Source organism: Maniola jurtina, chromosome 5, assembly GCF_905333055.1.
Source record: "Maniola jurtina chromosome 5, ilManJurt1.1, whole genome shotgun sequence".
In the NCBI taxonomy this organism is placed as follows: domain Eukaryota; kingdom Metazoa; phylum Arthropoda; class Insecta; order Lepidoptera; family Nymphalidae; genus Maniola; species Maniola jurtina.
In genome coordinates this window covers 14552633-14579797 of record NC_060033.1, presented here as the reverse complement: position 1 = coordinate 14579797, position 27165 = coordinate 14552633, and the positions used below count along the sequence as shown (strand labels likewise).

The 27165-nt window shown below is 38.3% G+C and overlaps 5 protein-coding genes across 10 annotated transcripts; 3 read left to right on the top strand and 2 right to left on the bottom strand.

Moving 5' to 3' along the window:
* The first annotated feature begins 464 nt into the window (after nucleotides 1-464).
* LOC123865069 lies at nucleotides 465-3287 on the top strand. Its single transcript, XM_045905901.1, has 2 exons — nucleotides 465-654; nucleotides 965-3287. The coding sequence occupies exon 2, from the start codon at nucleotides 966-968 to the stop codon at nucleotides 2988-2990; it is 2025 nt and encodes a 674-aa protein (XP_045761857.1). The 5' UTR covers nucleotides 465-654; nucleotide 965; the 3' UTR covers nucleotides 2991-3287.
* Nucleotides 3288-4084: 797 nt separating this feature from the next.
* LOC123865090 (carbonyl reductase [NADPH] 3-like) lies at nucleotides 4085-5047 on the top strand. Its single transcript, XM_045905936.1, has one exon. It carries the CDS (start codon nucleotides 4176-4178, stop codon nucleotides 5031-5033), a length of 858 nt encoding a protein of 285 aa, XP_045761892.1. The 5' UTR covers nucleotides 4085-4175; the 3' UTR covers nucleotides 5034-5047.
* A 1058-nt stretch (nucleotides 5048-6105) lies between these two features.
* LOC123865071 (snake venom 5'-nucleotidase) lies at nucleotides 6106-27025 on the top strand. 6 transcript variants are annotated; one of them, XM_045905903.1, is made up of 17 exons: nucleotides 6361-6507; nucleotides 7025-7178; nucleotides 7315-7457; nucleotides 10396-10516; nucleotides 11150-11257; nucleotides 11844-11930; nucleotides 12498-12664; nucleotides 13367-13465; nucleotides 14068-14190; nucleotides 14517-14682; nucleotides 15377-15555; nucleotides 16807-16962; nucleotides 17700-17879; nucleotides 23661-23785; nucleotides 25059-25160; nucleotides 25776-25872; nucleotides 26542-27025. In XM_045905903.1, the coding sequence occupies exons 2-17, from the start codon at nucleotides 7112-7114 to the stop codon at nucleotides 26623-26625; spliced, it is 2004 nt and encodes a 667-aa protein (XP_045761859.1). In that variant the 5' UTR covers nucleotides 6361-6507; nucleotides 7025-7111; the 3' UTR covers nucleotides 26626-27025. The 6 variants fall into 6 exon arrangements, with proteins under 6 accessions (XP_045761862.1, XP_045761860.1, XP_045761864.1 ...); XM_045905906.1 differs by lacking the exons at nucleotides 6361-6507; nucleotides 7025-7178 and adding an exon at nucleotides 6106-6281 and having other exon boundaries at nucleotides 26542-27023; XM_045905904.1 differs by lacking the exons at nucleotides 6361-6507; nucleotides 7025-7178 and adding an exon at nucleotides 6106-6281 and having other exon boundaries at nucleotides 7279-7457; nucleotides 26542-27023.
* LOC123865094 (uncharacterized oxidoreductase SERP2049-like) lies at nucleotides 18758-20512 on the bottom strand. The gene has a single exon (XM_045905942.1). It carries the CDS (start codon nucleotides 20106-20108, stop codon nucleotides 19362-19364), a length of 747 nt encoding a protein of 248 aa, XP_045761898.1. The 5' UTR covers nucleotides 20109-20512; the 3' UTR covers nucleotides 18758-19361.
* Nucleotides 21228-22190, bottom strand: LOC123865095 (3-oxoacyl-[acyl-carrier-protein] reductase FabG-like). Its single transcript, XM_045905943.1, has one exon. It carries the CDS (start codon nucleotides 22090-22092, stop codon nucleotides 21346-21348), a length of 747 nt encoding a protein of 248 aa, XP_045761899.1. The 5' UTR covers nucleotides 22093-22190; the 3' UTR covers nucleotides 21228-21345.
* Nucleotides 27026-27165: the final 140 nt, after the last annotated feature.

Sequence of the window (27165 nt, the reverse complement as noted above, 5' to 3'; positions counted from 1 at the left end):
CTGCTTCACTATTGGGATTCGGCAAATGATTCGAGTCCGAGAAAATTTTACGATAGTTTCGACAAATTAAAAGCCTCAATAGCTCATCGGTTGAGGAGCGGACTGAACTCCGAAAGGTTGGCGGTTCAAACCCCACCCGTTTCACTATTGTCGTAACCACTCCTGGCACAAGCTTTACGCTTAATTGGAGGGGAAAGAGGAGTATTAGTCATGATTAGCATGGCTAATATTCTTTATTAAAAATAAAAAAAATAAAAACTGGCCACACTATTCGGTGGTACAAACCTTGAACCCTACTCTGTTCACATTTCACAATACCACAGACCAGTAATTATGGAGGTAAAGCTCTTTTAAATACGATAACCCAATTGGCATAGTTATCTGACTTTGAAAATTTAAATTTTTATTCTGTGTCCACAAACTCACGGTTTTCGGATTTATTCCTTTACTTGTGCTATAATAGGGGAGACCGAGGGGATTTGAAACAAAGGTGATTTGAAACAGTACCGATTTCTCAGAATGAGAAACCGTTAGCGAATTGGCAACATCGCTTTTCAATCACTTCCCTCCGCCCGCTAACTCGTCAGTTCGCGTCAGTGGCGTAAGACGCGCGGTTGTGGAGTTCTGCGTGCCATGTGACAAAAATCGAGAAAAGTAAGTTTTTAACGATTTTTTACGTTGGCCATATTTTGATAAGGGTTTTGTATTTTGGTTTAAGTTATATATGTTTCCAAAGCTTATTAACTAAAGATTCATTATATATGTTTGATACAATTGATTTCTGTGCATTTGCTTCTTGATTGTGGATTATATACAAACTGGGAGGATTTTTCTTACCGAGGTGATTTGAAACAGGCTGTTTCAACTCTCCTCGTTTTCAATTTTATACCAGACAGAGTAAATAAATAACGGGCAGAAGATATAAATGATGTTTTGGTGATTTAATTTGTTTATTTTGTTTCAGAATGCCTACTGATTATAAAAGAAAGACTGACAGAGGTATGGCGAGTCGCGAAATATATGATCTCGCAGCAGAAGAAGTAACTTTGCGACAGAAAAGTCTACGTGACGCGGCTTCAAGCTATAACCTGAACCATACTTCCCTCTACAGGTATATTAAGAAAAAAAAAGCTTATGAAGCTAACCAAACGGCAACTTCTCCAACGGTTGGATATCCGGAAAAGACTGTTTTTACAGCTGCAGAGGAGAAGGTACTGTGTGAGTATCTTTTAAACTGCGCTGCTGCTAACTTTGGCCTTAGAACTAAGGAAGCCAGAACTTTTGCCTATAGGTTGGCTGTAGAATATAATAAAAAAATTCCTTCTTCTTGGACTAAGCACGAAATGGCTGGAGAGGTTTGGCTTCGATCTTTTATGAAACGTCATCCTGTTCTTTCTCTGAGACTACCTCAACCTACAAGTATCGCTCGAGCTACGAGTTTTAATAGAACAAACGTGGAACTTTTTTTTCAAAATTATACCGCAGTAGTTGACAAACACAAGTTGCAAGGGAAGGATATATGGAACGTTGACGAATCTGGCATTACAACTGTTCAGAGACCAGACCGCGTCATTGCCCGACGAGGACAGAAACAAGTGAGTGCCATGACTTCCGCAGAGAGGGGAACATTGGTTACTATAGCACTAGCAGGGAATGCTCTTGGGAATCACATACCCCCCATGTTCATCTTCCCGCGGAAACGATTTAATGACCATTTTATTCGCGATGGACCTACTGGATCAATTGGCACTGCAAATGGGTCAGGGTGGATGCAAGAAGAAGACTTCTACACATTTCTTAACTTTTTCAAAGACCAAATAAGGCCATCAAAAGAAAATAAAGCACTATTATTATTAGATAACCACGCTTCACACACAGCCATTAAAAACATCGAGTTCTGCAAAGAAAATGGCATCATTCTATTGACGTTTCCACCTCACTGCACCCATAAGTTGCAGCCGATGGACAGAGCCGTTTTTGGTCCAGTGAAAAAGGCAGTTAACACTGCCTGCGACAATTGGATGCGGTCAAATCCCGGAAAAGTAATGTCCATCTATGATATTCCTGGCATAGTTAAAACATCGTTTGACATAGCCGTCACGCCGCGCAATATATCTTCCGGATTCATCCATACTGGACTTTGGCCAGTTAACACTGAAATATTCCAAGAAACCGATTACCTTCCGAGTCAAATTACTGATCGACCTTTGGCAACTTCCGTTAGTCCTGGTCCATCTAGCTCTAGCTTAGTGGGAATTTCAAGAAGTGAAGAACTCGCGCCATGTCCTACTTCTGCCACAAGTGAGGAACGTCCCCTTAGAAACGATATATTACATGATTCTCGTACACCAAGTCCATCAATCTTAAATTTACCAGCTACTCCTCCTCAAATCGGCTACGAAACAGAAGACGTACCCAAGTCTGCAGAAAACCCTAATAAGAATTCACCTGAACTGGCGATATCTGAAGTAATGTTTAATAGTATCACGATGCCTTCGACCACTGAAGATATAATACCTGTAGCATCTACATCACGACATACTTCAGTGACAGCAATTCCTTTCTCACCTGAAACTCTTAGACCCTTGCCTAAAGCCCCACCAAGGAAAGGTAATCAAACAAATAGACGCAAAGTGAAATCCGCTATTTTAACAGACACTCCCGTAAAGGATGAACTAGCTGCAATCGAAGCAGCTAGAACTGCTAAGAAAAAGGTGAAAAGACCTAACTTTGAAGAATCAAAAACAAGAAAGAAATCAAAACCAGGCACTAAAACCAAAAAGATCAAGACTGTCAAGAAGAGAGAACAAAAAGGAAGCGAAGACAGTGCAGAAGAAGAGGAATCCTATTGCCTTTGTTGCTTAGAGCCATTTTCAAACAGCAGGGCCAAAGAAAAATGGGTGCAGTGTCTAGAATGCCACAACTGGGCTCATGAAGCTTGCACTGGTGGGGAACTTTCTTATGTTTGCCACAACTGCTTGTCAGATTGATGTTTTTTATTTTATTAATATTTCTATGTTTGACATTAATTGTGAGATTATTATATATAACTTAAATATTTAAAAGAAATATTGATCAAGACTGATTGTAATACTTAATTAAAGACTGAAAATTAATGATTATTTTATATCAACGATTTAGAAAGTAAAACGTTTTGTTTATCTGATTTTAATTAATGTTACGAAATGGATGTCATGGTACTTTTAACTATTTTAGAAGTTGATTATTTGTCTTAGACCTGTAGTTACCTACTTAACTGGTATAGCAGTGCAAAATTATTAATAAAAACTTTTTTTTCGTACTTGAAAGTTTAATTTTAATAAATACCTTAAAATCATATCATCATTTATATTTTACATCACATAAAACCTCTCAAAAATCATATGTTTCAACTCTCCTCGACCCCTGTTTCATCTTACCTCGGCACGAGGGGAGTTGAAACAAGCTGACTTGTTACGGTTAAGTCAATTTTTCACCACAATATTTAACGTTTATAATTTCTACATGTTAGTCATTGGCACGTGTAAAGAATGACCTATCTATTGATACTAATATCATACGATTACTGTCTTTAATATTTGATGCATCAAACAAAATGTGAAAATTGTTTCAAGTCCCCTCGGTCTCCCCTACCTACCTACCTGCCAAATTTCATGATTCTAGGTCCACGGGAAGTACACCATAGATTTTCTTGACAGACACGACCGACGGACGAATGGACGGACAGACAGACAGACAGCAAAGTGATCCCATAAGGGTTCCGTTATTCCTTTTGAGGTACGGAACCCTAAAAATAACAACTTTTAATAGTAACAGTGGCCATTTAAAATTAGTGAGTAACTGGCAGTCACATAACAAGTTTGTGGCCACCTGAGATTAATTAATAAAAAATAACCACTACAAAGATTAACCACTACAGAAATCTAGGCAGGCATAATTTATAGGGATTTAATCCTTAGTAGGTTCTCTAGATCAAATAATAATATACCTAATTAATGTATGTAACTACCTAGTTATAAATAATTATCATTTTTGTTTACAGCTGTTATCGTAATGAAACAAAAACAATCGAATCCGTTAAGTTATTCTCGCACACGCATTGGTTTGTTGGACGTTGAAGGTAGATGAAGTCATAAAATTACTCATAGTTAACTAAATCTGTCATAAGAAACAAAATGGCGGAAAAAGTGGCAGTAGTCACCGGTGCAAATAAAGGCCTAGGATTCGCGATTGTGAAAGGATTGTGCCAAAAATACCAAGGAGTCGTATACCTAACAGCAAGAGATGAATCAAGAGGCTTGGAAGCTGTGAAAAAGTTAAACAAGATCGGATTAACACCGCAGTTTCATTTACTTGATGTGAGTGATAAAAATAGTATAAAAAAATTCGCAGAATATCTCAAAATAAAACATGGTGGTTTTGATGTCCTTGTAAATAATGCAGGTGTTTTAGATTGGGATCAAGTTTACCCAACCTACGAAGCAGCTAAAAGAAATATCGAAACAAATTACAAAACTTTACTGAATATTGAAGAACTTTTGTATCCTTTGCTAAGAGATGGCGCTAGAGTCGTAAATGTGTCAAGCGCGTGCGGTCACCTTTCCAATTTACGCAATAAAAAATGGCTAGATTTACTAACGAAACAAGATCTGAAAATCGAAGATATAAATTATTTCGTTGATCAATATCTGGAGAGTGTTAAAAATGGCACGTTTAAAAAAGAAGATTTTGCAGATGACGGGAAACATGCAGAACATAGAGTTTCTAAAATAGCTTTGACAGCACTAACCATGGTACAGCAGAAAAAATATCCAAACATAATCATAAATGCTGTGCACCCTGGTTATTTGGATACAGATATGGCTAAAATTAAAAGAGGAGCTGTTGATCCTGACGAAGCAGCAAAAACCATTCTCTATCTGATTCTAGAAGCATCACCTAAGTTGAAAGGAACTTTCATGTGGTATAATAGAAAATTAGTCGATTGGTATGACGTTGAAGGTGATTATTTTTATAAACATGGAGTCGAATAAAGCGTTAAAGCCTGCAATTCTTTTTTTTTAACCCAGATGTAACAAGCTATTTCGTAGAAAAGTCTAACTTTAACTTTTAAATGTGTTTAACTTATCCTTTTTAGGGTTCGGCATCAAAAAATGATAAAAAAAGACGCCTTATGGTGCGGTGCAGCTTTACCCGTCTGTCCGCTTGTCGAAGTGTCACAGCTACTAGACGAGAGAATTCTGACGCAACCTGGACGCAACAGACCGAATCTGATGTTCAATTTTGTTTCGCGATATTCTGATCGAAAGTAACCCTATGTATAGTGCGTTTCATCGAATAGTACCTATGGCGTTATGTTGGCTTCCCTGTCTGTTGGGTGGTCATTGGCATCATATTCGCATGAGAAGACGCAGATTTTGTTTATTTTCATTTCATTCATTTACGATGGACCGACGATATAAAGCGGCTGGCGGGAAGTGGCTGGATGAGGAAGGCTGAGGACCGGGTGTGGTAGCGCTCTATAGGGAAGGCCTATGTCCAACAGTGGATGTCCACAGGCTGATGATGATGATGATGATGATTCAGGAAAATCAAATGAAAATAAACAAAATTTGCGTCTTCTTATGCAAATATGGTGCCAATGACTTGGACAAACAAGGGAGCCAACATAATGCCATAGGTACTATTCGATGAAACGCACTATAATAGCAGTAGGTAATGGTGTGATAGATAGAGAGTAGGTTCTATTCTGTCTATGAGACGAACGTTTTTCTACAAACCGGACTGGTCTTTGGGTAGGATATTTTGTTTCATAGATTTATCGATGTCTTCATGTCGCAGGGAAATTTACACTTTTCCAAATTAAACAGCCAAGCGCAAAAGATGCCACAAAAAAGAAACTGTTGTCAACCACAAATCACAATTTAAATAGTTATTTGCAAAGCAAAAATTTTTAATGGCTGCTTCAAAACTCTCACCGCTATAACAATGTTACCCATAGTTACAATTATTGTTTCCTTTAAAAATATTTTGACCTTGAAAGTAACACATCGCACACATGAAAAGGAACGTAAATTTTGACAACCGATCGAATTTGACAATTTAACTGACAGGCGACGGTTGGTTTTGGAAATTCCGTTTGTGGGTGTTGCTGTTGCGTTTTTCAAAACTCAAAAGATCGAGAAATATTAAAATTAAGCCAGTATTCGTAGATTGTGAATGAGAAGCATATATTTATATTAAATCTGAACATTTATATAAGATATCCACCAACCTGTTTGGTAAGTAATGATATAATTTCGTTTTTAAAAATATTTCGCGCAAAATTGTATTCGACGAAAGGAATACAACGATTAAATTCTTCGTAATATGTAAACAAAAGGGTTTATTACGTGAATTGTCAGAGGAATTGTATTTAATATAATTATGTAGTATCAAGACATTGAAAAACGTTGTCCGTGTGCCAAAATAAATTATTATCGCAGTGCCTTGACCTTCTACTTCACTGTGGAACAAGCATTCGTAATACGGCATTGCGCAGCCCTAGTTTGTCAATTTTCACCTCAAACATCGTCAAAACTACCTAAAAGAACACAGTGATTCCTTTCCTCGTCCCATAGTTTACAAATAAGTTTATTAAAAATGCCGTAACATTAAAAATTCTATTAAAAGTTAGTGACCTTGAGTTCTGTAAAATCTAAATTTAATAGGCACACTAGTTCAGCTATTTCGTGCTGGGTGAAAAATGTGAATGTGAAAATTACATTCGTGCTATCTAACTGGGTGTATGAACAATTTTCTTCCAACTGTAATATTTATTATAATACCTACTTAATTTACATAAAGATAATGAGAATGCCAAAGATAACTGTCTAAAAATTTCTAATTAAAATATTAAAATAAAATCTTGATCTAGTCTTAAGTTATACATAATACATACTTAATGCTAATCTTGAAGTATGTACCTAGATGTTAAATATTTAAATATTTTAACACCCAAAAAATGTTCATTTGCAACATCAAGCACTGAGTACACCTCCATTAAGCTTACTTGCTGTACAAAGTAGTCTAAAGAAATAAGAACTAATTATAAAAAAGAGAGAACACTAGAATGTATAATAATCTATTTCACTTCCTCAAGAAAGAGATACATTCAATACTTGATAATGTGACAAAAAGTGAGAGCGACATGTGCATGGATTTTATTCTTTAGAACAATTTGATATTTTAATTAATCTCAACCTTACAAATATTAAAATAGAGTTTATCTTGTTAAAGATAAAATCAAAAGTGTACAATGCAAAATGGTTTTAGTGAAAACAGTGCGTACGATGGCATCATTTGCAGCGCAAGCTGCGCTCAGATCACGGTGGAGCTCGTTAATAGAGTCAACGAGTGTTGATGTACCAGGAGAGGTCACGGATGGAGTCCGTTCCGTTGTCGGATGGCTAAAACAGGCATGGTTTATAGTCTATGGATATTGTAATTGCACTGTGGAATCGCTACTGCACTTCTATAATTAGTGTTTTAAGATTAGATTCACTGTTATTTACTTATTCGTTAGTAGATATCTATTAGATACTATTTTTCTTTTACCTTTCTGTGTCGTTATTTTAGAAATAATGTTAACACAAGTAATAATAATGTGCATGTTTGGTGTCTACATTCCTCTGTCTATTTAGTTTAATTTTAAACCACTAGGTATAGCATAGTGTGGCTTACAATCTTCACAATCTACAGGTCTAAATCTAGTTCTGTCCTTTTCACAGGGAGCATTACGAAAGGGATAGCTATATATTTTTTTACAATCTTTAAACTTAATTGACAGGTCTAAATCTAGTCCTATCCATTTTCACAGGAAGCATTATGAAAGAAATAGCAATATATTACATCTGTTATTTAACTAAGTTTAGAAATTGAGTACAACAGAATTAACCACAGCAACTACTTTTTAGGGTTCTGTATCTGAAGAGTGACAACAGCGCCCTATCACTAAGACTCCGCTGTCCGTCCGTCCGTCTGTCTGTCAGTAGACTGCATCTTGTGAACCATAGTGGATAGAGAGTTGAAATTTTCACAAAATGCCGCTATAACAACAAATGAAAAGAATTTAGAAGTTACCACCATGAAAATTAAAATATCTTATTTCTTGTAGAACCCCTCGTGAGCCCATTGTTCGTAGGTCCATTCTACAGGTCTTTAACTACCTATATTTAAGCAAAAAATCAAAAAAAGGACAAACTAACATAGGTACCTACTTTCGCATTTATAATATGGATAGTGATGCTTTAGGTACCTATTTGGCAAGTGGCAAATTACTATGACATTGCGCGAACACCTGTTACAAATTGTAATAGCCTTGCACTGCCCATTTTTGATCTGTGACCAATGTTTCTCACTAAAAAATAACCGCTTTATTTTTGATTGTAACTCTTTTCATTATCATCATCATTATCAACCGATAGACGGCCACTGCTGGACAAAGGTCTCTTCTAAGGACGTCTACACGCCACGATCAAAAAAACCGGCCAAGTGCGAGTCAGACTCGCGGTACGGAACCCTAAAAACACCCAGATCCATAGGAATGCCAGTAAGAAACCCAATCGTACGATTTTCAAGAATTCATAGGCCTCTAGGTCCTCCTCATCGAATTACCAACGTGTAGCAATCATACAGACAACTTAAAACTAAGAGTTGATACAGACCCATGTCCAGCTGTGAATATGAACGGCTTCGCCCGCGTGGATGGAAGTTATTAATATCCCGTCAAAACTCTTCAATTTTCTAGGATAAAAAGTACTTAGGCTATGTCCGACTCCAGGATGCAAGCTATACCTGCACCGAATTTCATCAAAATCGGCTAGACGGATAGGCCGTGAAAAGCTAGCAGACAGACAGACTTTCGCATTTATGATATTAACAAAACCGGCTAAGTGCGAGTCAGACTAGCGCACTGAAGGTTCCGTACTCGGGTATTTTTTCCGACATTTTGTACGATAAATCTAAAACTATTTGCATAAAAATAAATAAAAATCTGTTTTAGAATGTACCTACCAGTAAAGCCATTTCATATTATGATACCCTACTTGGCATAGTTATCTTACTTTGAAAATTGAAAATACTAATTATTTTTTCATGAACAATTTTTTTTTGTTATGTAACCACAAATTTATGGTTTTCAGATTTTTCCTTTACTGTGCTATAAGACCTTTCTTCCTGCCAAATTTCATGATTCTAGGTCGACGGGAAGTAGTTACCCTAGGTATAGGTTTACTTGACAGACACGACAGACGGACAGACAGTCAGACCCCTATAAGGGGTTTTTCTTTTGAGGTATGGAACCCTAAAAATGGATGATTTCTTATTAACTACCTACTTACCTACTGACGCATAAGGCAAGTTTTAATGGTGTAGACGCAGTTTTAGCTATTGTGCTCGCGTGACAAAGAGGCCATCAAACCTTTATTAGGTTTTAGTGTGTAGCATTATTTTAGTCTGCGCCTTTAGTAGTGAGGGCAAAACACACGATACGACGTGATGTCGCATCGTGGCACGCTGCGACGTCCTGTTGCAACACGATGTCGTGCCGTGAAAATTGACGATGCGCCCACAATCTTGCGCCGATGCTGCATTTGATAAATTCAATACCTAGTCAAAGATATGATTCATCATCAAAGATATCATTCGAAGAACATATTGATGTAGATCAATTTATTATCCCTAGAAATCCCTGAATGAGCGTGGGGACAAAAATCAAAACAGAAAATTATAAGAACAAAAATATGAAAACACCGAGATGAAAGTACGATGTGTGCTTATTTCGTACCAATTCACGGCGTAGATTTCCACGATACAACACTATATCGCGAAACGACATTGCAATGTGCCACGAATTACGATGCGACATCGTATCGTATGTATGTGCTTTGAACATGTGCAAGTGTGCCACGATTCGACATCGTATCGTATTGTATGTGCTTTGAAAGCCTCGTAGTGTTGTATTTACTTTGCTACACTAATTCATCATCACTGACAAGTCTCTTCACTATCAAACAGTCATGGCCATAACATATATCATATCATTATTATACAATAGACTGCCTAACTAGACCTTTGTTGCGGTGTGATATAAGCACAAACCAACAAACATTTTCGCATTTATATTATGGGTAGTAATGAGAATCAATACTGGTGGAAATGAGTATAATCTTTTAATTTAATACATGGCATAATATTGTAAATCACATTTGAAAAGAGCAACCGCCGAGTTTCCTGCTGGTTCTTCTCGATAGGAAAGGCATTCCAAACCAATGGTAGATGCATTTAACGATTTAAGAATAGGTAGGTATTTGTAAAAGTTTATTTCAACAAAAATGTTTTTATTCTATTGTACAGGCATCACTGGAGGTGAGGCAGGTGGGCAGGCGGGCAGTCAGTCAGTTGGCCGGGCGAGGGATGGGCGACGATGTACTCATTATACACTACAACGATGTCTACAACATCGAACAGACTACGAGTGAGTACTTATACAGATGATCTATTTCACCAAGACCGGTTGGCTATGTCAGTCATTTAGTGACAGCCCGGCATACATTTAGGCATTACACTGAACTAGCTGATTACCGCGACTTCGTTCCCGTGGATATAGGTTTTTAAAATCCGAACTCATTGATTTTTCGAGATAAAAGTAGCGAACCTGTTAACCCAGGGTATAATCTATGTCTTAATTCTTAATAACTAATTAATCTTAATAATTATTGAACTATCGGTAAAAATGTATGGTTACTGACAGCTATGATTCAACACTAACGACCATGTGACATTTTTCGGGATAAATTGGCAGTTTGCCTCCCCTATTGATTACGATCTAGCCTAATTTATGACTAGTAATAATTTAGTAGTTTAACTTTAACCAAAGCTTATAAATTGTCTTATATACCTACAAAAAAATTGTCCATTGGCGCATCTTAGTCTTTCTTGATTAGAGATACACTTTGTTCACGTATTCTTTCATCACTTACACTCGGCCTGGCTTGCTGGCTTTCTGGCTGGCAAGTTGGCTGGCGTCCAGGGAGCGGATGCGTAAACGCATTTCCCAGCGATTAAAAAAAAAGGTCAGCTCAATCTAAGTCTAACTTTGTCTCGGCAGATACGGAGCCAGTGGGCGGTGCCCTGAGATTCAGTACGGCAGTGAAGGCGTTGCAGCATCTGAACCCCCTCGTATTATTTAGCGGCGATGCCTTCTCTCCTAGTATGTGTGAGTATTCATCATCATGATCATCATGAACATGATCTACCCACCGCCGGCTCACTACAGAGCACGGCTCTCCTCTCAGAGTTCGAAGGTTTGGTCATAGTCCACCACGCTGGCCAAGTGCAGATTGGCAGACTTTACACACCTTTGAGAACCTTATGGAGAACTCTCCGGTATGCAGGTTTCCTCACGATGTTTTCCTGTTAAAGCAAGCTTTAATTGCTCAAAACGCATACCTATAACTCCGAAAAGTTAAAAGTGCGTACCCGGGATCGAACCACCGATATCCCGAAAAGAAGGCCAACGGTACACATTTAACCACTAGGCTAAATGAGCATCTATTATAACAGCAGTGTGAGTATTACCAATCATATTTTAATAGTACCTTGCTGGTACAGAGGGCTCACGCCTCAAAGACGTTCAAACAAATAGCGACTCTAGTTACGACGGAATAAAGTGCAATTCAGCTCGCATGGCACTGCAACATAAGTTTAACAAATGCCTCGTTAACTCTACCGGATTTTTAAAAAACCTAAAACCGCACGCATCATCCAATCAACCCAACTAATCTTTGTGTGTGTGTTTTCAGTAAGCACATTCACAAAAGGCGAACAAATGGTACCAGTTTTGAATGAAATCGGCACGCATTGTGCAGTATTCGGGAACCATGATTTTGGTAAGTTATCTTAATTTTACTATAACTTTTGAAGATCTATGATAACAAAAATGTTAATGAAATGATTAATTTTGGGCTGAGATCTATAAAGATAACTTTGACATTGCCATTATTATTATTATTGTTAGCCCGTACAGTCCCAATGCTGGGCAAAGGCCTCTCTATCTTCCTTCCACCTGTCTCTGTCTAGGGATATTTGGGGCCAGGCCGGCATAAAGGCATAGAGTTCGTCTCGCCAGCGACGCCTAGGCCTGCCTCGTTGCCATACAATAGCAAAAAAAAATTTTGCAGACTCCACGTTTTTCTATGTAAAATGCGTTAGGTCAATTTTTTCGTATAAAATATAGCCTATATCACCCGGACTTTTACGACGAGTCAATTAACCGCATTCATCAAAATCGGCCCAATAGTTTAGGCGCTACAGTGGAACACAGAATCTGGATACAAACATACGCTGCTAAAATCTTAACCATTCCTTATCGCTTTGCCGTAGACGGGTAAAAAAACGTTTCGTGGGAATAAAGATGCCAACGTTCACGGTTTAATGAAGTATGATATTATTTTCAGATTTCGGTCTGGATGTCTTATCGAACCTAGTCGCCCAATGCAACTTTCCCTGGCTCATGTCAAATGTGATAGACAACGAAACTGGGCGGCCTCTAGGTGACGGCAAAATCACACATGCCTTACTTTGCAATGGACATAAGATAGGACTCATTGGGCTAGTAGAACAGGTATAGCCTTTTTATACAGGGTGACACCAGGAAGCTGGCAAAACCATAGTAATAATATAGTGTGAGTAGTGATGATTACTGAAAAAAACCTGCATTTTTAAAATTCACAATGTATTGCAAATAAAACATCTGACTGACGCTAGAGGTCAACGAAAGTTGCGTATATAGGCCATTTGGAGTCATTGCCGCGTCGCAGGTTGGGCATTGACCCGAGTTTTGCACGCTATACATTGCAGGTTTGAAAAATGCTAAATAACTAAAACTGCAAGATAAGACAAATAATTATTGACAAGACAGGGGTTCGAATATTTTAATATGGAACCTAGCCTGTCTACCAACCGCCATTTTCTTATTTTTCAAAATAGTCGTACGCATAAAACTTGTATTAATCACTAGGTAGCATCAATACAAACAGGCATTGCCTGATACAAAATTTCCCAAAGTGTCACATTTCAAGCTATCAAAGTTTTACGGTGGCTTGCCTGTTGGACCGTACGCCACCAATACAACTTTGATAGTTTTTATCTCAACTATGGTCAAAATCTTGAAAGCCCTTATTGCGCTGATGCTCCAAACTTTGAAGCTTAGAATTGACCAGCACTTCGTTACCAATAATCATATTGTGTTCTATGTCCAAAATCACGCGTTTCTATCACATTCACTCTTACTATATTTTCTTCACATCTTTTTCTGTCTTCGCAGGAATGGTTAGACACTCTGGCAACAATCAACCCCGAAGAGGTGACGTTCATAGACTTCCTACAGGCGGGAAATAAGCTAGCGTCACAGTTGAAACAAGAGGTAGGTGGCTTGTGAAAATTTGTATAGATATAACGCACACAGTCATTCAGTCAGTTGTAATACTAGGCTCTTTTGGCACTTGAGTGACGGCGCTGTTGTAACTTTATGCCGACACAGCGAACTATCAACAAGTGCACTTCTCAAGACGGCGGCTTTAGTTCCGATTTTGGCCACGCGTCAAAAGAGCCTTGTCGGACTGTAACTGAGTAGGCTCCTGCGGTAGTGGAGCGGTGAGACAGGGTGACAGCTGTCACAAGTTGACCAATCACTGAGCTCACGCATCAACCACCCCCCCCCCCCCCCCCCCCCACCGCTCCGCTACCGCAGGAACCTACCCAGTTATACTGAGCCTATAGACTATTAACTAATACAAGATGATGGCCGCGACTTCGTCCGCGTCGATTAAGATTTTTAAAAATCACGTGGGAACTCTGAGGAATGTACAGAACAGTAAACATATCTAGAGCGAGCTCGTTTGATTACAAGTTTATAATGTTTTTATGATAGTGTTTTTACACTTTTGATATGTACTTATTTAAAAAATTGTTACAAGTTCTTCTAATTTTTTTTTTTTTTGTAAAGCTAGGTATATTATCTTTCAGGGTTGTGAATACGTCATAGCGCTGACACATATGAGGACGCCTAATGACATCAAATTGGCAGAGGGCTGCAATGAGATTGATCTTATATTGGGAGGGCACGACCACGTCTATGAAGTTTTAGAGGTAAGGCAGAAAAGTCGAAGAAAAATTAATTTATCCTATACTAGCTTATGCCTACGAAATTTCAAACCCCTATTTTACCCCCTTAGAAATTGAATTTTCAGAAATCCTTTCTTAGCGAATGTCTACGTCATAATAGCTATCCACATGCCTTTCAGCTCGATCCGTCCATTTGTTTGATCTGTGCGTTGATAGATCATTCAATGAGTCACTCACTCAATCACCTAGCTTTTAAATTATATTTAGATTTTAGATTACAGTAGACTCATATACCTAGCTTAACCCAATCAAAAATGAAATCATTTTAAATAAAATTCACTCACATTCAGGTAAACAACAAATACATAGTTAAAAGCGGCACCGACTTCCGCCAGTTCAGCAAAATCAACATCAATTTCGGTTCAGACATCGCGCGCGTAGAGATAACGGACGTCGCTGTGAGCAGTTCGTACGCTGAAGACCCCGTGCTCAAGTCCAAAGTTGAAAAGTATTCTGGTGAGTACAGCCATCATCATCATTGACCCGTCGCCGGCTCACTACAGAGCACGGACAACAAACAAACATCGCCGAGATAACGGACGTCGCTGTGAGCAGTTCGTACGCTGAAGACCCCGTGCTCAAGTCCAAGGTTGAAAAGTATTCTGGTGAGTACAGTCATTATCATCGACCCAGCGCCGGCTCACTACAGAGTACTGACAATAAATAAACATCGCCCGCGTAGAGACAACAGACGTCGCTGTTAGCAGTTCGTTTATGTCCACGGTATCAGCAAAAACATACTTACTCGTAACACCTTTTCCATGAGAATTTTGAGAAATCTGCCCTTTATTTCTCCATTATACCTATGTAGACGAGAAATAAGGATTTGCAGCATATTTCATTTTCTATTTTTATGTTAATTTATAACTAGAGGATCCCCGCGACTTCGTCCGCGTGAAATATTTTTTTTTAAATTCCCGTGAAGAATCTTTGGCGTTTTCCGGGACAAAATAGTAGTCTGTGTCACTCTCCAGGGTTTTTATTTTTTTAAATTTCGTAGATCTTTTGTTCCATTTCGTTATGATTGAAGGATAAACCAACAAACAAACACACTTCCGCATTTATAATATAGGGGTAGTAGTGATTAATATTAATAGGAATGGCATACGGTTGAAATGTTTAACTCCCTAATAATAATAATTTGTTATAGCCATGATAGACGGCAAGATGGACGAAGTTCTGGGCAAGTTCTGCGTGCCTCTAGAAGGAAGGTTCTCCGTGGTGAGACGCCAAGAGTGCAACCTGGGCAACTGGGTTTGTGATGTACTTCTAGCTGCCACGGGCGCCGACCTTCTGCTGCTCAACTCAGGGACCTTCCGATCTGATCAGGTAAGGAAGAAGGTTCTAGAATGGAGGAATTGTATGCTGCGGCAGCCGAAGTGCATTTTGGGTAGCTGGAATCTTGATCTGATTAGGTTATGGCATTTTTAGGATTTGTTCCAGAACAAAGACCTGAATTTCTGACTTTGAGTCACAGTGTTTTTGCAGATTACAACGTTACTAAAAATATGCTGTCTTGAGCCATTTGTTTTAATTTGTAGAGTGCACTAAAATTTAAAATTCATATTCCGTCCTTTTTTACCCGACTGCGGCAAAGCCAAAAGGAAGGGTTATGATTTTAGCAGTCTATGTATGTATGCATGTGTGTATGTATGTGGTGTGTGGATGTTTGTATCCAGATTCTGTGTGTTCCACCGTAGCGCCTAAATTACTGGGCCGATTTTGATAAATGAGGTGTCAATCGATTCGTCGTAAAGGTTCGGGTGACATTTTATACGAAAAAAATTGACCTAACGGATGTTACATGAAAAAAGGTGGGGGTCTTCAAAATTTTTTTTTGCTATTGTATCGAGTGGGCTGTCAAATGAAGGAGGAAAAAATTCGGAGTTCATAAATATAAATGTACTACAGCATTAAAATATACCAAGCGACAGAAAAACTATTTTACTCTAATATTTCAGCGTTTATTAAGACGATCACAGTCGGGTTTTAGTTTTCGACTTTATCTTGTTAGCAATATTAAAAATAAAAAAATGCAGATACTGGTAATCTAGTTTTGAGTTAAACAACGGATATACAAATAGTCTTAAGGTCATAAAAAATCTGTGAAATGCAAACTTCTTGGACCCCAAGTATTGGCGTCACTCAGAAAAGCAGGTATTATTTAAATATTTTTATCGAATTATTGGAATGTCCTCTCAAACCAACACAAAAAACATCAGGTTCAATGTGTAGAGGTTATCCGAGAGTTTTAATCTAAACAAACTAATGACAAAATAAATAATTTAATTAGAGCGTGATTGCTATCACAACATCTAATTACAACACAATCACACAATGTTCACAATCCAAATACCGAAAATATGCGATATCGCTCCGAATCTCGGAAGGAGACTGAATTAAAACCTTCGAAACACCCGTATTTATGCAAGTTCAATCTTGTCGGCCTCCTAGTAACAGATTGTATGACATCGAATGAGCCAAATATCGATTTTATCAAACTACCTGCATTAGATAAATTAATAATTTTATATTATTTTTGACAACTCAAATCAATTTTTAAAAATAACCTTACACAAGGTACACCCAGCGGGAGACTTCACCCTGCGCGACCTGTCCACGATAATCCCCATGCGGGACCCAATCGTGGTGGTGGAAGCGAGTGGGGAGACCGTCATCAAGGTTCTGGAGAACGCTGTCTCCAAGTATCCCAGTTTGGAGGGCAGGTTTCCTCAGGTAGGATTTTACAGGAAATAATTGATCAGATCTCAAATTGGTCTGCTGCTCTCATATTTCTCAGATCATGATCGATTCAGTTTAATGTGAGGATCATTTCACTGTAGGTATAAAAAAAAAATCAGGACAGCAAAAGGTAACACAAATATATTTAAAAGGGTAAAACATAGTTTCGTTTGTGATTGGTTAGCGACTTAACATGTTAAGCGACCACGAGATTTTTACCTCTATCTTTTGTATGGGATTACGTAACAGAGAGAACGCTGTACTAACTTCTGTCCTTTCTAAATAAAACGGCTACGTGCGAATCAGACTCGCGCGCCGAGGGTTCTGTACTTGGGTATTATTCCAACATTATGCACGATAAATCAAAACCTATTACGCATAAAAATAAAAACCTGTTTTAGAATCTGCAGGTAAAGCCCTTTCATATGATACCCCTCGTGGTATAGTTATCTTACTTTGAAAATTGAAAATACTAATTGTTTGTTCATGAACACATTTTAATTTTTCTTTATGTGATGTAACCACAAATTCACGGTTTTCAGATTTTTCCTTTACTTGTGCTATAAGACCTACTTACCTGTCAAATTTCATGATACTAGATCGACGGAAAGTAGCCTACAGGGTTTCTTGACAGACGGATAGACAGACAACAAAGTGATCTAATAGGGTTCCGTTTTCCTTTTGAGGTACGGAACCCTAAATAATCTCTATCTCTAGACACTTTTCTCCAGGTAGCCGGCGTATCGTTCGCTTTCGACCCCAGCAAACCCCCGGGGGAGAGGGTGGCGGAGCAAGTGATCAAGATAGGGGATGAATACTTGCAAAAGGACCAGAAATACCGGCTGGCGATCAAGCAGTACCTACATTCTGGCAACGATGGGTTCACTATGCTACGCCAGTGTCCCGTGTTGGTGAGTCCTTTATTTTGTACTAGCTGCAGACACCCGCGACTTCGTCCGCGTAGATTTAGGTTTTCAAAGTCCCGTAGGAACTCTGATTTTTTCGGGTAAAAAGTAGCCTATGTGTTAATCCAGGGTATAATGTATCTCCATTCCGAATTTCAGCCAAATCTGTGCAGTAGTTTTTGCGTGAAAGAGTAACAAACATAAACACACATACAAATTTTCGCCTTTATAATATTAGTGTGACTAGCTAAAGGTGATCGCACACTTATCCGAGCCGAACGCGTCGAAAGAGTCAGTCGAAACAAATTTTAGAATTCTAAAACTACTTCCGATTCGGACGATTCGACGCGGGGAAGTGTGCGAGGTTTCATGAGATTTTATATACAGGATTCTAAAATTCGTTTCGTTCGGCTCGGATAAGTGTCAGTTCACCTTTATACCCGCGACTTCGTCGGGGTGGATTACATGAATTTAGTATAGCGATCCAAGCTATACTAATACTATAAATGCGAAAGTGTCTGTCTAAAAATGAAAGAGTTCCCGCGGGACTTTTAATAAAACCTAAATCCACGCGAAAGAAGTCGCGGGCATCACCGAGTTCCACATAAATAAAAAACTGAATGGCAACTTTAATTTATTTACCACAAGTACATTAAGATAACATTTTATACTTATCTTCTTAAATATAATATTTAAGACAAGTGTGAATTGAAAATTTATAAAAAGTGAATGTTACAGTAACTAGAAAAGAGCTGATAACTTTCAAACGGCTGAACCGATTTTCTTGGATTATAGCTAAGAACACTCTCGACCAAGCCACCTTTCAAACAAAAAAAAACTAAATTGAAATCGGTTCATTAGTTTAGGAGCTACGATGCCACAGACAGATACACAGGTACACACGTCAAACTTATAACATCCTATTTTTGGGTTGGGGGTTAATAAAAAAGGCGTGGTGTGGAAGTGGTTCTTGAGATGGCACGCAATGTGAGGAGGTCGCTCACTCTAGAGCCTTGACCACTGGCAGCTTGGGTCCTACCTCCTACCTCGTTGCTAGTGGGATCCATTTTATCATATTTTTAGTAATTGTTTTTTTATAGTGTTTCTGTTACTTTATTTTTCTATCGTTCTTGTTTTTTTATTTTTTGTTGTTTCTGCGTGTATTTAAATTACTTATTTCTAACTGTAAATATAAGTTTGTAATCACATATTTTAAATGTGATGTAACTACAAATTCGAGGTTTTCGGATTTTTCCCTTATTCCCTTATTTTTCCCTTATGTGTTATAAGGCATTGCTTCTAGCCAAATTTCATGATTCTAGGTCAATGAGAAGAAACCTGTAGGTTTTGATTCCCTTACGAGTATCAAGCTATGCGGCATAAATAGCCGTATCTTGTGATCTCCCAAAGGACAAAAGGAACTCTTATAAGATCACTTCGTTCTTTCGGAACCCTAAAAAACATATTCTAACGTAAAATAGCGACCTTCTAATCGCGCTTTATCATAAAGCCGTTATCGCAAAAGTAGTTCGACCCAGTCACGGACTTCGCCTTATCACTAGCGATAAACAGAACCAAATCTGCAACTTCTTGAGCTGCCGCCACTTTACCGAGAGCTGTAAGCGCTGCGAAGTCCTCCCACTTTCCAGGAAATCCGCTGTTCTCTAACAGATCAGTTACTGTATGCCCTGGAGATACTGTGTTCACTCTCACTCCATGAGGCGCCAAGTCCGCCGCAAGGCATCCGCTGAAATGACTCAGCGCCGCCTTGGAAACGGAATACGTTATCGTTTGCATGGCTAACCGTGTGCTATGCCCACTAACACTGGATACATTAACAATGTTGCCTTTTGTTTTAATCAAATAAGGAATAGCCAAGCTTGTTATACGGAACACGGCACGAAGGTTCACGTTCATGGTGAAATCGTACGCCGCCATAATGTTTTCGTCGAACATGCTTGCAGACCTTGTATTTCCCGCGTTGTTCACTAAAACATCTATTTTTCCAAATGTTTCGACCGTCTGGTGTATGATCCTCTGGGCGTCGTCGTCGTTGGTGACGTCGGCTTGTATGACCAGCGCGTTGGCGCAGCGGGCGGCGGTGGCGGCCAACTTGGCCTGGTTTCGTCCAACAATGGCCACCGAGGCACCTTCTGCGCTCAGCGCAATCGCCACAGCAGCCCCGATCCCGGAACTGGCGCCTGTCACTATAGCCACTTTATCTTGGAAGCCCATTTTGATGCTTGTCAGCTGCTAAATTATATTATTTTTTATTATTATCTTTTGTTTACAATCCAGCGTCTTGACGGGCACTTTGCTGTTTGTAAGTGTTTATATACTCTTTGGTTTGTTAGACTAATATAATGTGTGAACTAAAGACGTCACAAAACTATAAACACACGATAATGATTTTTCTATCCGACGTAATTTATTTAGCATTGAATTATACATAGATACAAATAAATAGAATTGAAGTGTCTGTTTGTAATATCGAAATAACAGCTTTATACTAAATGCATATGAAAGTATGTATATACAGTAGGTATAACAAAAACAATTTTTAAAATGTTTCCCTGTCTGCCTTTCTGTCTGCTTGTTCCGGCTAATCTCCGAAACGCCTGAACAGATTTTGACAAGACTTTCACTGGCAGAAATCTGATATTATAAGGAGTAACTTAAACTACTTTGATTATACATATATTCTATATCAAATTTCCCGAGCGAAGCAAGGCAGATTATTTAATATTTAGTATTATATTATATTATTAAACTGGTTGCATGCAAGGACATTTATTTATTAGAATTACAATCATTTGTTTTTATTTACATCATTTTTTTAGAGACAAGTACAAATAAATATCATTCACTGATTTTCCTAAAGCATTTGACAAGGTCAACTGCGTATTTTTAACCGGCTTCGAAAAAAGGAGGAGGTTCTCAATTCATCGGAATCTTTTTTTTTTTTTTATGTATGTTCCCCGATTACTCAAAGACCCCTGGACCGATTTGGAATTTTTTTTTTGTTTGAAAGTGTATACTGTGCAGGTGGTCCCATATAAATTTGGTGAAGATCTGATGAATATCTTCGGAGATAGAGAACAGAACTCCTCAATGGATAAGAGCAAATTGCTCGCGATCACTGTATTAGCTTAGTAAACAGTAGGGTTTTAACTGGGCCTAGCATATTATAGTACAGTGGGGCCACTAAAAATTGTGAAATAAAAAAAATTCAAAAGAAAAATAAAACCGACTTCAAAAACCAAAAACACTAAAAAATAGAATCAAACAGTAAAAATCAAGATCCACGTGTATAAAGTTGCGGGTCTTATCTATTGGGTGCAAGGCGAACGCATCTTTATATCTTGAAAAATCATAGAGTTATCACACTATTCTTAAAAGCTCAATGTACGCGGTCAGACATTATTTAATTAGTTGATAAATAAAAATGAACAACTATGGAATAAGAGCCGTCTTAGGAATGCTTTATCATCAAACCGTTGTCGCAAAATATGTTTGAACCAGTGAAGGACTTTCCCTTGTCGCTAGCGACGAACAGAATCAAATCTGCGATTTCTTGCGGTTCTGATACTTTATCGAGAGCAGTTTTCGATTTGAGGTCATCCCATTTTAACGAAAGGCCGCTGTTCTTTAGTATATCAGTATCCACAGGCCCAGGAGTTATCGTGTTCACTCTCACTCCATGCGGCGCCAACTCCGCCGCGAGGCATGTGCCGAAATGACTCAGTCCTGCCTTGGAAACGGAATACGATATGAACGATTGCGAAAACTGTACGCCATGCCCACTAACACTGGACATATTAACAATGTTGCCTTTTGTTTTCATCAAATAAGGAACAGCCAAGCTTGTAATACGGAACACAGCACGAAGGTTTACGTTCATGGTGAAATCGTACGCTGCCATAATGTTTTCATCGAAAACAGTTGCAAGCTTCGCACCTCCCGCGTTGTTCACTAAAACGTCTATTTTTCCAAATGTTACGACCGTCTGGTGTATGATCCTCTGGGCGTCGTCGTCGTTGGTGACGTCGGCCTGTATGGCCAGCGCGTTGGTGCAGCGAGCGGCGGTGGCGGCCAACTTGGCCTGGTTTCGTCCAACAATGGCCACCGAGGCGCCTTCTGCGCTCAACGCAATCGCCACAGCAGCCCCGATCCCGGAACTGGCGCCTGTCACTATAGCCACTTTCCCTTTGAAATTCATTTTGATGATATGTATTATTTTGTATTTTTTTTTATGTTCTCATTACAATCGAACGAGCTTACTGGTAGCTGCTTGAGACTAATAAAATGTTTTGGTTAAAGATAATAAACCAACCAACAATAAGACAATATTATAACTAGGTAAGTATAAGATAATGCAATTTTTATCAAACGTAATGTTTTTACTTTTTATCATGTAATGCACACAATCAGTCATTTAAAATTTTATATTACGTAACGTTCGTTGTATGCATAATGCATATACATGAATGATATTTGTGTAAAACCATCACTTGTAATTCAATTAGATAATATTTTAATAGGGAAGAACAATCAAATACCAATCACACTAATTTCCTGAGGTGTTTGACAAGATGAACTCCCTATAAAATTCTTTGTAATAAACGTTATTTGTCGCAACTTTTTAAAATTGATGTTACCTTATTTGCTTGATTGAGAAAACACAAGGAAATTAGTGACGATAAAAGGCATGCCCAACAGCTTTTGTCAACCACGCCGGTTTCACACAAGGTTCTCTTTTATTACCATTCTTCTTTATGTTATTTTGATACTAAAATCCATCAACTCGTATTTAAATAGAAAACTATCTAACCCCCTTTTAAGCTGATTGCATGCAAGGACATTTATTTTTTAGACTTAGTTACCATCATTTGTAATTTATTTAAATACTAGCTGATGCCCGCGACTTCGTTCGCGTGGATGTAGTTTTTTAAAAATCCCGTGGGAACTCTTTGATTTTCCGGGCTAAAAAGTAGCCTATGTGCTAATCCAGAGTATAATCTATCTCCATTCTAAATTTCAGCCCAATCCGTCCAGTAGTTTTTGCGGGAAGGAGTAACAAACATACACACACACACACACACACACACACATACAAACTTTCGCCTTTATAATATTAGTGTGATACATCATTTAAATAAATTACAAATTACAAACATCAAAACTACCCATGCGAAGCAAGGGCGTGTAAGCTAGTAAAAACTAAAACGCAAACCAATTGTTTCAAGGTTAAGGTAATAGGAAGATAAATTGTCAATTATGTAATTTTACAATTATTGTAATACGTCTTATTAAATTCAAAGTATTTATCGGTAAGTATAGGTTACAGGACTAGTATTTTGGTGTGGCTTGCGCAGCTCGGGTATTTTTTCCAACATTTTGTACTATGAATCAAAAACTATTATGCATAACAATAAATAAAAACCTGTTTTAGAAATAACAAGTAAAGCCCTGTCATATAATACCCCACTTGGTTTGGTATAGTTATCTTGCATTGAAAATACTAATTATTATTATTTGTTCATGAACACATTTTTTTTTGTGTTGTAGCCACAAATTCACGGTTTTCGGATTTTCCCCTTTACCTAGTTCTATAAGACCTACCTAGATTTCATGATTGTAGGTCAACGGGAAGTAGGCTAAAGTTTCTTGATAGACACGACAGACAGGCAGACGGACAGACAGACAAGTGATCCTATAAGGGTTCCGTTTTTTCCTTTTGAGGTACGGAACCCTAATAATTATAAACAATTGTAATTGTCCCCCCAGGTATCGGAAGATATGTGCCCAGAGATCGGGATGGCGATACAGAACCACTTCGCGGCGATCAACGTGCGAACGGGCAAGTCGCGCCCATCCAAACACAGGCAGTCGCTGGTTACGCTTAGTCGAAGGTATCTTTTTTTTTTATTCACTATAGACAAGCGCTTGACCACAATCACACCTGATGGAAAGTGATGATGTGGTTGGTCTAAGATGGGACGCGTTTACCTAGAAGGTGCCTATTCACTCTTGTTTTAAAGATACCCGGATTGTAATTGGTAGGAAACACAGATCGCGGGAGAGTATTCCAAACCTTAGCCATGCGTATGAGGAATGAAGACGCAAAACGTTTCGTGCGTGTAGATGGAATGTCGACGACATAAGGATGGAAACTCGCCCGACGTCTTGCGGTGCGGTGGTAAAATGGTGAAGGAGGGACAAGATCGAAAAGTTCCTGTGCACACTCTCCGAAATATATCCTCCTTTATGTGCCTCTCCATTACTGAAGGTCAGCAGTCAGTTAGTTAAACTTCTTTGATTTAACCCTAGTCCTCTCCCTTATGTTACGTAGCCATGACTTCTTCCTACCCCTCTTTTTCCAGCTATTTTGCCCATCATACGAGTAATTGTCAGCAGCAGGCGGTACCTATCGTCTTGTAAAGTATGGCCCAGGTACGGAATATTACGCCGCTTGATGTTTTTAACTTTCTCGTCATCATAATACATCATGAAGTTTCAACATGGAAAGAAGGAAAGAAAGAAAAACGTTCATTTTCTAAACTGTGCCACACATGAAATCGTATAATAGTTGACCCATTACGACCGTGCGAACTGTGTCATCATTACAGTCATAGGGTTGTGAGAATACTGCAGAAGTTGTTATCGATAAACGGTGCCGCACGGACGTTTAGTTTTAAGTTAACGTAATTAATTATCACCACTACATCATTATTTGGCAATCAGAAAGTGTACAACAGTACCTAATTTGCATAAATGACTTTGACTTGACTCAATTATAATTGATACTAGCTGTGCCCGCGACTTCGTTCGCGTGGAATAGTGACTTTTCGGGCAGCATATACTCTGTACGTTAAAAATGTTCGCCGTGATTCTTTAAATTGACATAACTTTTTTATTTATGAACCGATTGACATGAAATAAACACTAAATGTTAAGTGAAGCTTACTACAATATATGAGTGAAAACCGTATCTAAATCGAATAAGCCGTTTCTGATATTAGCGTGCACAAACACACAGACAAACAGACAAAAAAAAATTAATTACAATTTCGGGTTCGGCATCGATATAATAACAACCCCTGCTACTTTTTTTTATATATTTCCATTGTACAGACACCACTTTTCTACAATTTTATTATATGTACAGATTATATTCCGTTACAGACATAGTCTGGTGAAGATGTTGGACAACAGCGAATTGGACGGTCCACCACCACTCCGAAGAGCGTCTTCGGTTTCCGTTGAGCCACATATCACTCACCACAGGTAATCTATGCCTACATCAGCCGTGGACGTCCACTGTTGGACATAGGCCTGCCAAAGTAAACGCCAGCACATGCTCCCCGTCATCCTTTTTATATCTTCAGTCCTTTGTGCCTTGAAAACGTCGTAAACTCGCTCGAATAGAGAATTTAATCGAAACAAAGCGGCGCTTAATATTCCGTCTCACTCACACTCTATACTCAGGTAAAGCGTGTAAGTGAGAAAGAATGATTAACGTTCATAACAAGAAAGAATCACTAAAAAGAAACGATGATCAATTCGTTTATTGGAGTTATACTAGTCAACAGTGTCCATTTTAGGATTTTTTGATTCCAACAAACATCGCTCACTAATTTTTATTTATTTATTTTCAAATTATTTTTTAAACTTATATAATGTTTTTTTACATTCAGCGTCACAAAATATTTATCTTTTATATTTATATTCATTAATATAAATATATTAATCTGTTATATTTATGTGTATAAACTTGTCTTACTGACATCGTCAGTTTAACCGTACATCTTAACTTAGTAATTTCCAGGTTTCTAAACCCAAACGTTCTGCTCAAAATCTTCTTGTCTGTTCGATAAAATAAAATACAATCGATGCTTTCAGGTTAACCCGTCGCGCGTCTCTAGACGACCTGGAGCAAAACGCGTGTGAGTTGGCCCCTAAGATTGAGAACAGAATTATCATTCTTGATAAGCCAGAGGTAAGTTAATACAGAGCTGTGTGTGGGCTCTTCTCAGATCTGAGCGCGTTTGGAACCCTTGTAGCTTTAGTTTTAAGTTTACGTAATTGATTAACACCACTATATCATATTACAATTCTGACCATCAAAAGGTTTACAATAGTACCTATTTTGAATAAATTCAGCCTGTGACTGCAATCTCACCTGGTGGTAAGTGATGATGCGTCTAAGATGGAACCGGGCTAACCTGGAAGGGGAATGGCAGTTTTTTAGGGTTCCGTACCTAAAAAGGAAAAACAGAACCCTTATAGGATGACTTTGTTGTCTGTCTGTATGTCCGTCTGTCAAAAAAACCTATAGGGTACTTCCCGTTGACCTAGAATTATGAAATTTATCAGGTAAGTAGCTCTTATAGCACAAGTAAAGGAATAAATCCGAAAACCGTGAATTTGTGGTTACATCACAGAAAAAAAAATTAAATGATTTTCAAAGATAACTATACCAAGTGGGATATCATATGAAAGGGATTAACTTGTTCATTCTAAAACAGATTTTTATTTATTTTTATGCATTTGTCGTGCAAAATGTCGATAAAATACCCGAGTACGGAACCCTCGGTGCGCGAGTCCGACTTGCACTTGGCCGGATTTTTTTTGAAGTCTGTTAAAAATCAACACTTATCTTTAACAGAAACTTCAAGAGCTATTAGCTGAAAGGGCGCGATGGGAGTCAGACTCCGTGATAAAGGAAGTGGACGACGAGAGCTCGCCGTAAAAACATTACTCTCCCCGGCAGAGTCGGGCAAAATTACCATAGCGTATTATACCGTCGAGATTTCATTTAAACATTGTATATTTTTAGCTTATTTATATAAGTATTAGGTATTAAGTACATAAGACAAAATACAGGGTGTTACCAGAACGCTGGCAAAAACTTAGCGTGTAACTTAACCAATGCCAATAACCATTTGCCTTATATTGTAATTTTAGTGAGGTATTTTTCAAACCCGCATTGTAAAGCGTGCAAAACGCGGGTCAATGCCCCGCCTTTCGACCGGCATTGACTTAATTTACGGAACATTCAACGCTAGAGGTCAACAACATTGACATCTAACGTCAGTCAGATGTTTTATTTGCAATATTATTATGTTATCATATAAAAATACAAAAAATACAAGAATATTTTTGAGAAAATTTATGGTATCTTATCAGTAATCATCAGTACTATTACCTGTCTTCGTTTCTGCTAGCGTTCTGGTTATACCCTCTTCGAGCGCACCCAAAACTAAAATAATAATAATTTTAAGGTTAGTGC